General features: G+C 41.7%; 1 protein-coding gene across 16 annotated transcripts in view; it reads right to left on the reverse strand.

Annotated features, from left to right (window-relative positions):
- MICAL3 (microtubule associated monooxygenase, calponin and LIM domain containing 3) overlaps positions 1-16,770 on the reverse strand; it is a 711,269-nt gene that overhangs the window by 53,482 nt on the left and 641,017 nt on the right. For all 16 annotated transcript variants that reach the window (XM_033950898.1, XM_033950894.1, XM_033950891.1 and 13 more), the window contains 3 exons: positions 14,360-14,451; positions 10,871-12,722; positions 5,847-5,941 (listed from right to left, as the gene is read on the reverse strand). In XM_033950898.1, the coding sequence (XP_033806789.1) occupies positions 5,847-5,941; positions 10,871-12,722; positions 14,360-14,451 (2,039 nt within the window). The remainder of the gene's footprint in view (positions 1-5,846; positions 5,942-10,870; positions 12,723-14,359; positions 14,452-16,770) is intronic.

Below are 16,770 nucleotides of genomic sequence, written 5' to 3' on the forward strand. Positions count from 1 at the left end.
ACCCAAAACCGGGAGAACTATGGATTGATTGACATGAAAAGGCAAAACCAACTTCAGCAGAAAAGAAGGAACAGGCCGCAGCATAACACGCTCCTGAGAAAACTCCAGAAATGGAGGCCTACAAGAAAAAGCCTACAGCACAGAAACACGTCTCACAGATATAATAGCCACCAAAAAGACCACTTTAAGAGTAAGATCCTTCAACGAGCAGGCACCCAAAGGCTCAAAAGACGGGTGCACCAGCACAGACAAGACCAGATTAAGATCCCAAGAGGGAATAGACAACTGAACGGGGGACTTGATCAATTTGGCCGCCTGCAAAAACCGAACCACATCGGGAATGGCAGTCAAATGCTGACCCCATAGCAACCCACGAAAGGCAGACAAGGCTGCAAGCTGAACCCAGTGAGAAGACCAAGCCAGGCCCCTGTCCAGGCGCCATCCTGCAAAAACTCCAAGATATTATGCAGAGAAGAACGGAAAAAGACCACCCCACGTGCAGCACACCACTCCTCAAAAATACGCCAAACTCGCACTTAAGCCCGAGAAGTGGAAAGTCTCTGGGACCCCAAGAAAGTGGAGATCATTTTATCTGAAAAATCTTTCTTACCTAGGCATGCTCTTTCAAGAGCCAAGCTGTAAGACAAAAAGGACCTGGATCGACCATTAGAATGGGACACTGAGACAGATGGTCGGTCGAGAGAATCAGTGGCAGAGGATCCACCACAAGATGACGAACCAGATCCACGTACCATGGATGCCTGGGCCAGTCTGTGGCCACCCAGGATCAAGAGGTTGGGATGCTGAACAATGTGAAGGCAAACAATGTGTGCCTGAGCCCATCTCACCACATTCAGGGAAGCCGCCATCGACCCCAAGACCTGGAGAAAATCCTGCACCTGAGGACACCAGCACACCATGAGGAGGCGAATCTGCACCTGCAATTTGCTCACCCGGGCCTCTGGGAGGAAGACCTTTCTCAAGGAGGTGTAGAACAGAACCCCAAGATACTCCAGGCACTTCGAGGGAACCAACCGGCTCTTGGACAGGCTGACAACCCATCCCAGCGACTGCAGGAACTCCAGCACCCGAGCCGTGACCCAGGTGCTCTCCTGGAAAGACTTTGCTCGAATCAACCAGTCATCCAGGTAGGGATAAATCAGAATGCCTTCTGTGCGTAAAGCTGCTGCCACAACCACCATAATCTTGGTGAACATCCTCGGGGATGTGGCTAGACCAAAAGGAAGCACACAAAACTGATAGTGCCATTCCAAGATCGCAAAGCGAAAGAACCGCTGATGGGAGGCCCAGATCGGAACATGCAAGTAGGACCCCGTCAGATCGAGAGAAGTCAGATGCTCCTCCGGCTGAACTACCAGAATGACCGACTGCAGCATCTTCTCCGTCTCTCTTTCCCTCTGGTGATCTGATATCTTTCTCTTCTCCTTCCCACAGTCTGGCATCTCTTTCCTTTCTTCCCCTTTCTGGTCTGGTATCTGCTTGTCCTCTTCCTCCTCTTCCCACTTTAGTCTGGAATCTCTCTCTACTCCTTCCCCTCCCTGATCTGGCTTCTCTCTCTCCTTCCCTTTCCCCTCCAACAGTCCGACATCTTCCCTTTCCTGTGGTCTGGTATCTCTCTTCTCTCCTTCCCTTCCATGGTCTGGCATCTCTCTTTCCTTCCCTCCCCCTCTAGTAGTCTGATCTCTCTCCTTCCCTTTCCTCATTTGTGACATCTAGTATTTCTTTCCTCTCCTTCCCCTCCTTCTTCCCTTAATCTGGAATCTCGCTCTCCTCCTTCCCTTCTCTGGTCTCGCATCTCTATCTCCTTCCCTCCCTCTTCTAGTAGTCCAACACATTTCTCACCTTCCTTTTCTCCCTTCTTGTGGTCTGGTATCTCGTCTTCTCTCCTTCCCTCCTCTTCCCTACCATAGTCTGGCATCTCTGTCCTCCCCTTCCCTTTCTCAGAGGTCTGGCATCTCTTTATTTTTTCCTCCCCATCCCCACAATCCAGAATCTCTCTAGTAACCCCCTGCATTCCCCTCAATATGGGATCCAGTAGTTCCTCACTCTTCTCCTTCCTGGCAGCTGTTCTTGCACTCTTTGGCCAATGGCACTGTGAGTGAAGTAAATATGCTGCCTTTCGGTGGCCCGGAAGCTCTCCCTCTGCTGCTGCTTCCTGTCCCATATAGGTGGAAAGCAGTAGCAAAGTGAAAACTTCCGAGTTGCCAAAGGCAGCGTGTTTACTTCACTCCCACTGCCAGCAGCCCAAAGAGTGCAAGAGCAGCTGCCAGGAAGGAGAAGTGATGGATCCTGCAGGGAGGGGGGAGTGAATGGAACCCCAGATTGTAGTGCGGGCTGCCTAGAAGGTCTCCATAGGCTGCTATTGGCTCGCAGGCCTTGTAATGAAGACCACTGTTGGTATTAAGCCTGTGTTATAAATCCTGCGTTTTGGGGTAGCCACTGAGTTGGTATAAAGCCTGTGTTTTTAAATCTTGTGTTTTAGGGTAGCCACTAAGTTGGTATAAAGCCTGTGTTTTTAAATCTTGTGTTTTAGGGTAGCCACTAAGTTGGTATAAAGCCTGTGTTTTTAAATCTTGTGTTTTAGGGTAGCCACTGAGTTGGTATAAAGTCTGTGTTTTTAAATCTTGTGTTTTAGGGTAGCCACTAAGTTGGTATAAAGCCTGTGTTTTTAAATCTTGTGTTTTAGGGTAGCCACTGAGTTGGTATAAAGTCTGTGTTTTTAAATACTGTGTTTTAGGGTAGCCACTTTATAAAGCCTGAATTTCTGAACCCAATTCAGTTACCAGTTTTCCATTGTGTCAATCTGATTAGGTGATAGAAGGGTGGGGCTGCAATTTACTAAGGGGACTGCATTTTTATCTGGGATAGTGCTGAGGATTAAACACTGCATTGAAAACTTCTGAAAGCTAAGTTACTCAGAATTTCATAGTCTGCTATTAACACTGATTTTATAGCATACCTGCTTAATTTCTCTTCTTCTCCTTGTTTCATACTTAACCCCTCCCAAACCCCCCCCCAACAACTTTCTCTGAACTCTGCTAAATCATATTTCCTCTTCCTTCTCATAGGAAAAAGGGTAAGACTTATAATTCCACCCACCCACCCCAAGGGTCACTGCTCATATATAGAGAACCAAATAATCAAGACTACTCAAATCAATTCACTTTCCAACCAATCAATATGACCTTTATTCAATGCAATCACTGTGGTGTGTTAATTCCAAGACATACTATTTGGAGGCTTATGGCTTGCCCCATCTGTCTTCAACTTGCTAGTATTAAGGAGGAGATCTGCAAACTTAAACGGGAATTGAATACAATTAAAGCAGCTTCCATCGCTCCACAAAATCTAACCAACTTATCACCTCTACCTCAAAGAATAAAACCACCCAGGAATAAATGTGTCTCAGTAGGCTCAGGAAGACTGCGACATGTAATAAAAACATCCACCTTCACAAATATTACCTCTACAGCAGGGCTGCCCAAGTCCGGTCCTCAAGATCTACTGGCAGGCCAGGTTTTCAGGAAATCCACAATGAGTATGCATGAGAGAGATTTGCCTGCACTGCCTTCTTGGTATGGACATGGTGGTGGGAGAGGAGTGAGGTAGAGATGCATGGGCGCAGAGAGAAGGGGGAGAACATGCTGGGCTGAGGAAACCTCCTGGACTTTTTTTTTTTTGGAGGAAGGTATTAAAATCAGTGCCAGATTGGGCGTGGGGGGAGAGCTTATGGGACCAGAAACAGAGGACAGAGAGAGAGAGATGGTGGGCAATGGTCTGAAGGGAGAGAAGTTGGACTTGGGGTGGTGTGGAGGAAGAGGGAAAGAGATACTTGAAGGGAGAACTGTTGGGAAGAGAAAGAAAGAAATGGTGGACCTGGGGAAGGGAAGCAGGCAGGCAGAGGGAGAGATGGAATAGGGGGCAGTTGGGAAGAGAAAGGGAGAGAAGTTGGATCTGGGGATGGGAGGGAGGGAGAAATGTTAGGCCTGTGGATGGAAGGCAGAGAGATGTAGCATCTCTCTTTTTATTTATTTCATTGTTCAGCATCAAGGGGGGAGGGAAGAATAAAATCAGAAAAGAGAGGGAGCAAAATGTTGTACCATGGATATAGAGGAGAGATGGAACCATGGAAGAGCAGGAGGGAAGAGAGCTGGGATAAGATGATGCTAGGGGATGGAAAGAAAGGGATAGGGAATTATAGCCTGACCAGTGGAGAGGGAGGGGGATTCTGAAAGTGGTGAGCCATGTGGATGAGGTCAAAAGGGAGATGACAAGATGAGTGAGAGAGCAGTGAGTACAGAGGTAGAAATGTGGTAATGGGGAGTAGATAGAAGGGACTAGGAGGCTGGGAAAAGAGTGAGATGGAAAATGGGAGAGCTAGGACTGAGAGAAGATGGGTATTGTTATTGATTCATCTCTTACATTTAAGGATCAGCTAAATTCTCTTGTTAAAAAGTGTTTCTTTAGCCTCCATATCCTGAGAAGAGTGAGAGCTCTTTCATCAGCAACACTTCTCTGTATTGGTTCAGTCAATTATCTTATCAAGGTTGGATTATTGCAGCTCAATGTACCTGGGTCTCTCAAAGGTCAGTCTGCAGACTTCAATTGATACAGAGTACCACTGCCAACCTCATTTTTGGTAAGAGTAAATTCAATCACATAACCCCATTGCTCAAGGAATTACATTGGCTTCCAGTGTATCTTAGAATTCAATTTAAGTGTGTTTGTATTGCATTTAAAATTCTCTTTGGCATTTTTATTACTTTGGTTCCTTTAGATTGGAATGTACATAGATCTCATCTTGCTAGGAGTTTAAATAAATTAAAATTTACATTTCCTTCCCTTAGGAGTAAAACAGGACTTTCAAGAGATTCAGCCACTTTTTTATCTAAAGTAACTGAGCTCTGAAATGAGTTACCGCTTTCACTTAGAAGTCTAGGTTCTTTTATTTTATTTTGGAAAGCTCTGAAAACTTTCTTGTTTACTAAACACTTTGGAAACTAAGCCATTCTAGATTACATTCTTCTTCTATATTTATGTACTATGCTTACATTATTGTAAACCGAGTTGAGCACCTTTTTGGTTGAAGACCCGGTCTATAAAATTAAGTTTTAGTTTAAACTAAGATTACAATTACAAGGTTTGTTTTGCAAATGAAAAAAGGAGATTCAGGCCAGAAAGGAGTAAAGATAGTTTTATTAGATACTGAGGCAATCATACCTCTCAAGAGAAAGAGAAAAGACAAATCTTGGAATAAAAACCTTATTTATTTATTTTTTTTACCAGATAACTCTAATATTTAAGTATCAATTTGGTTTAGTAAGTTTAATTTCCAGTACCTTAAAATTGCAATCTTTGCTTTATATCAATAGGAACTGAGAGCGCCAGAAAAATACTTTTATTTTATGGTTTTCTTTTAATAGGTAGCATAATAAAATATTTCTCTATTATAGACCTCAGATTAGAACTATATTGCTCCATGAACTGTACCACAATTGAAAATATACTTTAACCAAAAACTTTTCCATTTGCTGCTCAAGACTTACGAGTAGTTGTGGTCCTTATACTAAATTTATTCATATATATGTCTCAAGAACTATGGAATAACAATGCGCTGCCCTGATTCTTAGAATGGTAATTTTTTAAAAATTTATATGAAAGAACCAAACTCTAAACACAAAGCCAAGGTCACAAAAATAAAGCAGCTGCTCCACTCTTTGAAATAAAACTTATGTTTTAGAGAAACGTTATTTGACCTGTATCAAAAAAAAAAAAATCTGTTTTTCAGTGCAGTCTACTTAGAACATAAGAACATGGGTACTTACCTCTCGCTTGGACTTCTGGGAATAGTGTTCCAACACATCATCACTGGAAAGGTCAGAGTCTTCAGAAAAACTAAGGTGCTTGCGAATCTGCAGATCTTAGAAAAATCAGAAGCAGTTGTGTTAAAATAACAACTTTGTTTACAAATCCACTGTTGAGAAAATAGTCTACATTTAGTAACAGTAAATATTTTTCTTGTTGTGACCTCTCTCTTGTTATGGGGAAGAGTAGATAACTGTGTATTCATTCTGAGACCATACTGCTTTTATCCGTTCTATCAAAGACTCTAAGATGACTGGATTAACAAATAAATTTTTGACAATTTTTTTTCCTCTTCCTCTTTTGGACCAGTTGATTTTGGTCTAAAAGTGTTTAAATCCCCAGATAAGAGATTAAAATGCTAAATTTGTTCAGGAGAGACCTTAAGGTACCACTCACCCTAGATAAGACCTTCTTCAGAATACTTGCAAAACAAACATTTTCTAAAATCTTACTTTAACTGTAATGTTAAAAACATTCAGAAAATAGGTAACATTGAATTCTTTTCTTTCAATGATATAAAGGTTGACGAGTGATGTACTTGCCAGTTAGTGTCAAGCAGTCATAAGAACATAATAGCCATCAAGCGGAGCCTTACCAAGATGGCATCTTGAAGGACTTGGGCAGAACGCCATCCTGACTTTTTCCTATCAATGGTGAAAAGGAAATCTAAGACCCAGGTTTATCCTACTGAACCCGGGTCGGATCCTCAACTACTTGGCGTTTGTCGAGCTTGGTCCTAAGGTGAAACCGGATGAGAAGTCCTTGGCTAGAAGACACTCTTTGCAGGGTTGGCACAAGCAGCGATTCACACGTTGCACATGGCTGACCCCACAACCCTTCCCTCCGACATCAACTCTGACATCGGAGAGAAGGTTTCTGGGTCAGCTATTTACATGCAGCGTGTGAATTGTGCAGGAAGCTTAACTTTTCTCTCTTGTCAGCTGTTCTCAACCTGCTGAAACCAGTAATCTATGGTGTGGGAGCTTGCTCCACCCTCCTATTCAGCAGTGTTTGTTACATAGAGCTTTAAAAGTCAAGCACCTAACAGCGTTTTGCTGTTCGGCATGCCATCTAAGGTGCAAGACAAAGGCACCTTTGCGAAGCAACTAGAGAAGCTGTCAAGGGCCATCAGATAAGCTTCAAATTTTATCTTTCTAATTTTATTCTGTCCTCTATCTTCTTATAGTGTCGCTGAAGACAGAAGGAATGAGGCTTGAACAGGAACTGGGTTGGCTTCGGGGGGGGGGGGGGAGGATGGGTGGGATGGATCCTCAGCAGTGACAGGGGGTGGCAGGAAGGCAGAATCCCCAGCGGCTGCAGCTTCTACAGATGGGCAGCTACTCATGTGCAGGGAGGGGGCACAAACTCAACACAGATAGGAGGGGGCATGAACATGGGACACAGAAGGGAGGCAGTAAGGGGCACTAGCTTGGGACATAGGAGGGAGGGAATAAAAAGGGAGAATTGTTGGGTATGAGTGTGAGGGAAAAATGGTGGCACATGGAGAAAGGAAGAAAGAGGAAAATTGGTCATAGAGAGAAATAGGCATGGTATACCACCTGAAACTAGCACCCCCTGAGTTCAGCACTGAAAGAAATACTCGAGATGCGATTAATGAGAGAAGAAAAATCCATGGACTCGACAGGAAGACCCAGATCTCTCCCCCAGCACAGGTCCAGATCACCATAGTTCTTAGCTGGGTATAATAAACTCAAAGCTCCAGACACTGACTGTCCTCCATCCTGAAACTGATCAAAAAATATACATAGCTTATGACCCAGCCAAAGCTTCAGGCCAGTTGGCAATGAGCCCACATAATGTTGAATCTAGTTATAAGCAAATACTCCCTCCAAGCCAGAGGGGTGCAATTCTGGAAAAGAAGCCCAGGGTTTTAGATTGCCATCAAAGTCCAGGAGATGTTCGAAAAGCAGCAACCCTTTCTGGGTCCAAAGTGCAAAACTGGTGTTATGAATTCCAGGTTGAAATTGGGGATTATCCCGAATAGACAACTGATCTGGTACCTGAAAATTTCTCCCTAGTAATCTGACCAAACCCCTCCAGCTAAAGCAGCAAGATCGAAGAACTCTCGTCTGCAATGCTTGTGGTAACAGTCTCGCAGGTAGCTGCAACAAGGAGTAAAGATGCCATGGATAGAAAAAAGCAGATTCAAAATCCCCAAAAATATAATCCTCACTCAGCAAGCACCAGTCACCCAAATATCGAAGCAAACACGCCACATTATATTTGCCAATATCCGGGAGACCCAAACCACCTAGCTGCCAAGGGCGAAACAGAAATTTGAGAGATCTTAGACTTCTTTCCCTGCTAAAGAAAATGAACCAGCAACCAATGTAACTGTTGAACATCCAATCTTCAAAGATGAAGAGGCAGAAGTTGAAGCATGTATAGCCACTGGGGAAAAATTATCATTCTATATAATTGAACCCTGCTATAGAAAGAGATGGGCAAATTCATCCTTTGCGCAAGACATTGTTTCGTAGATGCCAATAAGGCATCAACATTAGTCCTGTGAGTGTGAGTGAGCAAGACCACCAAGAACCTAAACGAGTCATCCACCCAACTCAAAAGAAAGTCTCCAATCCACTCCAGTTGAACAGAGACTGCATTCACCCTAGCAAAGGATTTAGTATAATTGATCCAGAAGCCAGAGAAATCTCCATATTCTGTGAAGAGTGACATGAGAACAGGAAAGGAGACCCAAGGTGTTGTTAAGTATACTAGTAAGTCATCCACGAAGGCTACGATTTTAAATTCATGCCCTCTAATTCTCACTCCCCGGACCTCTGGATTGGATGTAATTTCTCATATCAAAAGATCCAAAGATAACGCGAAAAGAAGGGGCGATAAGGGGCAGCCTCGCTGCGTACTCCACTGAATAGGGAAGGCTGGAGATTGAACGCCATTGACTAAAACTGTAGCCTGAGGCTGACTATTAAACACCATTAAATAGTGTATTTTTAAAAACACTATAAGGTTAATATTAAAATGGAAATTTCTAGAATTTGGACCCCTGTTTACCTCAAAGCTCCCATTGCCCATTATTCTGTTCAATATATTTTTATAATCTCTTAGGAGATGGAACTGGGTTAACTTATTTATGCTGACAATGTGCACAAAATTTTTCCTGTTCTATCTTCTACTTCTGAGATATATGCACATTTGAATAGCTGTTCTACAAGAATTTTAGGTTGAATAGAAGTTCGGCTTCAATGTAAATGTTGAAAACAGTATTGTAGAGGATATAGGAATCAATGTCAGATAAAATTAGAGGCAAGATTATCTGTTTACACGCTTCAATTCAAAGTTTAAGAGTGATGACTGATTCTTCATTAGAGATGGAAACTCAGGGGAGAAGCTGTATATCTTCTTATAGTTTTTAAGTGTGATCTTATTTTTATTTAAGTCTGCTAAAAAATAGTGCAGACTATAATTTAATCTCTCTTGGACTACTGTAACATGTTATATTTGGGACTTCCTAAGAAGACTACAGTTGTAATAAAGTATAGCAGCCAAAACTATTTTATATAAATCTAAATTTTATAGGGTAATTTCTCTATTAAAATGCTTGTACTACCTTCTAGTAATAGCCTGAATTGAGTTCAAAATTATTTGTCTTTTAAGATTCTATGTGGTCATAGTTCATATTATCTGGCATTTAATTTACAATTAAAATTCTATTCTGTTCAGTCCATAATGTTCCCCTTAAATAGTGTATATAAAGACTAGTGTCACAAAGTGATACAGCACTTAGCACAAAAAACAAAAAAAGAACACTACAATCATAAAAACACTTTATAAACTTACTCGAGGGATCCAAGATGGCTGCTTCAAGCTAGACGCGCTGAGTTGTTCGCGTCGGGTTTGTCCCTCAACCTAAGAAATTTTCTTTGTCTCGAGCCCTGAACGGCTTTGTGGATACTTACAAGCATGCCTAAGAGAAGAGGCCGGAACGCTGCTGCTGTCTTGCGGCGCCCCGAAGTTCCCTCTCTTGGCAACATAGAGCAACTCCTGAGGCGAATACAGGAGGTCTCTCGGGCGTCGGATGGCGGCCTACTGAGGACACAGGGAGGCAAACCCGTTGTTGTTCTTCTAGGGTATGATGTCACGCTGAGCCCCGATGCAAGGGCGCCGCTCCCACAACCTCAGGTCACCAGCTCTCCCAGGGGTGGGGAAACCCTGGACTCCGTAGTGTTTTCTCCCTCAGAGGCAAGATTGGATCCAGGAGAAGGATTGGAGGTAGGGGCTCATAGTTAAGGAGCCCTAACGAATATGCCTGGGGATAATTCAACTTTACAAGGGGGCGATATCCAGGAGGCAGGCCCTGAAGAATACCTACAGAATGGTGAGCACGCTACTGTCTCACAAACTTCAATTTCTTTGGTTAAACCTGCAGTGGTAACCTTAGATTCCTTATGGGATTCCTTATTATGGGACTTAATTGCTGGTTTTGCAAAGACTACTACCCCTAAATTTCAATACTTGGAAAGAAAAATTACAAATCAAGCAAAAGAATTGAATGATTTAAGAAAAGAATTGACTAACTCAAATGCATCAATACAAAAAATTGAAAAGGAAATCTCCACATCTAAACAACTTCAAGAGACTCTGATTAAGAATAATACCAACTTGAGAAGGAAAGTTGAAATGCTTGAGAACAATTCTTGTAGTAATAATTTAAGGTTAATTAATTTTCCTAAACTTGAGATGGTAAACATTTACACATGCCATATCTACTTTATTTTCCATCTGTTAAAATCAGTAAATAATGATTTAGCATTAAAAGTTACCAAAATATCTTATATTTAACTTTGCATCACGTAGAAGCGGTCTTAGCTTCTGTTAAAGTAAGGATTCATTAACACACATAATTTATCCAAGGATGCCTGAACTTTTGCATACAACTTTGTAAACAGCAAACTAGGAAGACATTTTGTAGCATTCTTTTGTACAGTAGATACTTTACCTGCTTTAACCACTGGTGAAATCTTGTTTTTCCCAGAGTCCACTGTTGTACTGCTTGAGGGAGTACTAGGGTTAGATTTGTCATCTTGCTTCTTCTTTTTGTCTTTTTTATATCCAGAGAAAACAGACTTCCAGAGAGATTTTGGTTTAGTTACTTCCTCAGACATATGGCCAGCTTTATCTGAAAGCCTGCTACCATTCTTAGATTTTTTCTCTTTTTTGTTTTTTCGAGGGGAGAACAATGAAGTCCTTTTCTTACTTTTACCAGTGGATCCTTCAGAAGAGGTGACAGAACCCTCTGCAGGAGGAGAAGAGATTCTTTCTTCAGCAACTTCATGCTTCAGAGTGGGTACATCTGATAGACTAAGAACTGAAGGTTTGGGAGATTCAGAAAGGAAGTCTTTGGCCTTCAAGTGCCTAGAAGGTTTCACACCTGGTGTCCTTATTTCCTTGACGGACAATGTAGCTGCAGTAGTAGCTTCTAGCTCTTTCATTTTACTTAAATGCTGGGCCATAGCAACACGCAAGGCTTGGCTCTTTACAGACTTCTCTCTGGCTCTCATCCTTTCCTCTGCCAATTCCCTAGCTTCTGGAGAGATGTGAGGCAACATAGTCTTTCTTTGGTGAACCCATTCAAATGATAGTAGCTCTCCATTTTCCTTGGTCAGGGCTAGATGTTGAGGCTTGTCTGCTTTTGGTCTACTAGTAGGGGGTGTATAAAACTTCTCATGAAGGCTCGAGTCTTCTGTTCTATCATCATATGTGTCTTCAACATCATCAGCAAAAGGAATCTCATCCACACTCTCTATGAATGACTTTCGCACTTCTTGTTTGGATTCCTTTATTGGCTCTTTGGTGTTGCCACTCACTTCACAAGTATGGTATGTTTGTACTAGTGCTGTCAGATTGGAGTCTGCCTCTTTCTGCCAGGAGGACTGATTCATCTTTCTTCTCAGAGTTGCTGGTTCCTCATTCTGAGGAGGTGGGGGTGGAGGACTTGATGGAGGTGTCAACATAGTAGAATCTGAAGTATTAAAACTCTCACTGGCTATTGTCTTGATATTGGAGAAGCTACCATTGAGTCCTAAGCCTGAGCTGCTGGATAAATCTTTCTTCTCTGCATCAGAGCTTTTCAGCTCTTTTTCTGATGGTGATTTGAGAGACAAGAAAGAAATATGCTCACCTTCAAGCTTGGGTGTATTTAGCTTTCTTGGGGCAGGCTGAGGTCTTACATGACTCACCCTGTATTCCTTCAAGACATCCTTGGTTGTACATGAATTTAAGGATGTGGGTTCAGGGGAAGACACTGGAAAGTCCATTTCTAATGCTTTACTTCTGTCTACTGGAGTAAGCCCAAGACTCCTGCGAATTTCAGCACTCTTCATCCAGAATTCTTCAATGAGGTCATTACGTTTCAAAGATTCTTCTGCTAGGGGGCTTGTAAGCTTTTCCATTTCACTATTTTGGCTTTTCATGGTGAGTTGGGATAGAGGAGTGGAGGTCATTGTTGGAATAGGCTGCAAGCAAACTGGGATAATAGTTGTAGCAGGCACAGGCGTCTCAGTGGAAGGCAAAGGCTGAGAACAAATAGGCAATGGGGCAGAAGGTGAGCGAGAGTCTGATGAAGGAGTCACTTGTTGAGACTGCACTGGTGATTTAGAAATGATGGCTTCTGACAAAGGTAATGGCTGGAAATGAACTGGAGAAACTGGTGTGGTAGGGCTTTTGATTTTCTTATCTGCCGAGTCTTTGGGTACCTTTTCTAGGAGGTTATGATCAAGGAAGTACCTTTCTTGTGGAGATTTATGCATGTGAGACAATAAAATGTCTTCTGTATTCTGTGGCAAAGGAAACTAGAAAATGAAAGCAGAATATTTATTGATCACTGAAAGAATCCAAGAACAGACTAAAGAATTTTTTTTTAATCAAAAACAGTGTCATACAAATGAAAGAACAAAAGATATTCCACATATTCCACTATTATCTATATAAGTAATATAAATATCATTCAATAATTTCATTTTCCTGCATATAATAATATCATAATATATCCTAATATACAATACAAATAAAGAATAAAGTTACCCAAATATCACTATCAATATTTATTCCCCTCCCTCCAACCCCCCACCCCCCTGGATGTGTAAAGACAAATAAACCAAAGAAAAGAAGAGATATGATGAAAATACATTATTATGTTTTTACAAATTTAGTCAATGGGCTCCAAATTTTATTAAATACCTCACTATAAAACCCCTACATTCTGCGTTAATTCATTCATATCTGTATGTAGTACACACATTCACCCACCAAAATATATAATTAATTCTATCATGGTTTTTCCAATTACCTGTAATCAATTGAATGGCTATACCTGTTAGGATCATAAATAGACTACTCATATTTATCTAGAGTAATTTGTTACACTCTATAGGTAAACATTGGAGGCACTGCTAAAATAGCAAGCTATAGAGTGGCTAGCCTATCAAAGGCCTTACTTTTATTGAAAACCATTTTGCTATTAAACTAATTCATATTGATTTCTGGTAAACTAATGTTTATAAGAAAGAAGCCTGAAAATGCAACACCATTTTATTACAGCTACTTAGTACTCACAGAAATTTCACAGTATATAAAAGGGAAATTGAAACAAGATCTAAGAAATGATATTTGCATCAATATAGATGAGGTTTTTCTGGCACTTCTATGTAATATGGACATTCTCACTGCATCATCTAAAGACATTTTTTTAAAAATGAGGGTTTGTTTTTGGCTTGTCATGATGATTAAATATCTTCTGCTTGAAACTGCATCCTGCAGGAATGGCATTCCCTAATTACATATTTTTTTCTCAGTTCTTGATTTTATAATTTTCCTGCTTTGTAATACGTGCCTGCTGAGCTATTTGTGAGCACACATTACTTTTGAACCTTTTCCTATTTTATTATTGTGCTCTTATGTGCCTATGTCATTCTTCCAATCTATGTGAAATTTATATTCTTTTCTTTGCTAATGAAATTCTGTAATTACATAAAATCTATAATTTGTACTTACAATATGCCATACATTGCTATTAGTACACTTAACTCAGATTGATACATGCCTGCCTACTGTACTTTTCTTTTCATTTAAAGGCCATACTTTCTGAACATCATTTGGTTATTTTTTAATAATTTTTAAGCCTGTTTTATTCTGCATTTTTATGTGTGAATTTTATATACTAGTATTATTATTGACGATTATTACTGAATCTTTTTCATACTAAATTTGGTCATTTTTATGTTATTTTTATGATTATATTAACTTTCATATTGTTTGCACATAGCTAGAATTTTATAAATTTGTTGTTTATTAAATGCTTTAAAATATTGTATATAATAATGAATTTATAAACACATAACTTAATTCTTAACTGCTGCTAAGATGAAAATGATTCCTCTTATATGTTAATTGTACTATTTAGACGATAATTTACTGGATGCTTTCATACCTCTGTCTGCTGTGTCATGGGACTCTGGACTGGAGGTACTGGAATGGTGATCTCTTCAGATGACTGGACTGGACTTAAGATTTTCGATTGGGCTAGAACAACAAGAGAAACTGAACTTGGCTGTACATACAGTATTAGACAAAATCCATCTATATTAAATATCTGCTGAGATGAAAAAACTCTTTGAATTAATATATAAAACTAATGAAAGGACCATGCTGAACTAAGGGCTACATGCACTAAAGTCAGTGATCGTTGCTAAATCTGTTTTCACAGCTTTAGCAATGATCACTTTTACCGACCTGATACACAAAACAGCTCACCGCATGTTTTTCCCCTCGATCGACTATTTTCTGATGCAGCCATGCAAATTAGCTAAAACTCCATGCAAAGTAGCCAAGCAATTGATGCACTAACATTGCTCGGCTATGCAAAAACCCCAAAACAAAACAGGGGTTTTAGCTATCGAAAACAAACAGACTGGTCTACTGTGTTAACGATAGGTTTGCCTGGATTTTTCCCAATGGTACAGATATTTTACATTTGTTACACATGCAAAATATTTGTCCCATAAAAAAAAAGAAAAGCTGATGATGGCCCTCCCTAACAACCTCCGCCAAATGCGGCACTGGTAATGCCCCCCCCCCATGAGAGAAAATTGGCAGAAGGGATGCCATCCTGAACCCCACCCCCACTCTCAACCCCTCCAAGTGCCTTTGCTAGATGTTGGGAGCTGGAGGGATGGAATACAGAGGCAGGGGCCTAAGGCCCTGATTGGCTCAGATGCCTAAGGGGAGAGGCCTTAGGCATCTGAGCCAATCATATATGGTGAACCAGGAAGGGGAAGGCCTCCCTAACAACCTCCGCCAAATGCGGCACTGGTAATGCCCCCCCCCCATGAGAGAAAATTGGCAGAAGGGATGCAATCCCAAACCCCACCCCCACTCTTAACCCCTCCAAGTGCCTTTGCTAGAAGTTGGGAGCTGGAGGGATGGAATACAGAGGGAGGGGCCTAAGGCCCTGATTGGCTCAGATGCCTAAGGGGAGAGGCCTTAGGCATCTGAGCCAATCATATATGGTGAACCAGGAAGGGGAAGGCCTCCCTAACAACCTCCGCCAAATGCGGCACTGGTAATGCCCCCCCCATGAGAGAAAATTGGCAGAAGGGATGCAATCCCAAACCCCACCCCCACTCTTAACCCCTCCAAGTGCCTTTGCTAGAAGTTGGGAGCTGGAGGGATGGAATACAGAGGGAGGGGCCTAAGGCCCTGATTGGCTCAGATGCCTAAGGGGAGAGGCCTTAGGCATCTGAGCCAATCATATATGGTGAACCAGGAAGGGGAAGGCCTATCATTTTCCACAGGTGGGGTTTGGAGCTGGAGACATGTATTTCTCTCCAGCTCCCAATGTCAAGCAAAGGTAAGGGGGGGGGGGGGGACCAGGGGAGCATCTGGTGGCAGGAGTGAGTGAGCATCCCTCCTGCCTTTTTTTTTTCAAGAGAAAGGAGGGACGGTAGGGGATGGTTGGGAGGGGGTTGGTGGCACAGGGGTCCAGGACCAGATGGGGGCATGGCGTGGAGATTATTTGACTAGATAAGAGGGAGTAGGCATCCCTCTTGCCATTTTTGCTGCCATGGGGAGGGGGGTTGCAGTGCCGGATTGTGGGGGAGAAGTGGGGAGGGCCATTAGTGCGGGGGGGAGGGGGGTGCTTTTTATTTTTTAATGGGGCAGATTGTGCATGTGTAACACATGCACATCTGCTGTGACATTAAAAAAAGAAGCCCTAACAGCAGTGACAGGAGGCTGATTCCCCTGTCACTGATGTTAGGGCTCTGTGCATGTGTCAATCGCTCACTGAGCAATTGATCTGTCGGATTTGCATGCAAACTTGGTAGCGCATCGATCGCTGTTCCACAATCGGCCAGAGAACCGTCCAACAGCGATTCAGCCTGTATTACCGACTGATTTTAGTGCATCTAGCCCTGCTTGTGTGTGGGGGGGGGAAGGGAGACAGTGATGGTGATGAATTCCTTTAGACATGATTTGCAGTTCAAAGTAGCATAGGGTTACCATACTTTTGCTTGAAAAATAAAAAAGACTACGCGCAGATGCCCTCGAGACGCAGCCCTGATATCAATGCTTTTCAAAACCCAAAGTGCTGGATTTTGAAAAGCTGTCTGGATTGTCCTCTAAAAAGAGGACATGTCCGGGTAAATCTGGATGTCTGGTAACATATTAAAAATCCTGCTAAAATACTACAGCTATTAACAATAAATAAATAACATAACATAGAATTTTATTTCTATCCTAAAAATCCTTGCAGTTCAATATGGGTAACAAATAATAAAGAAGACTATAAAACTACAGAAAATTATAAAAGAAAAAACCCTCACATAGTCAAACAAAATTAAG

Source organism: Geotrypetes seraphini, chromosome 7 (assembly GCF_902459505.1).
Source record: "Geotrypetes seraphini chromosome 7, aGeoSer1.1, whole genome shotgun sequence".
NCBI lineage: Eukaryota > Metazoa > Chordata > Amphibia > Gymnophiona > Dermophiidae > Geotrypetes > Geotrypetes seraphini.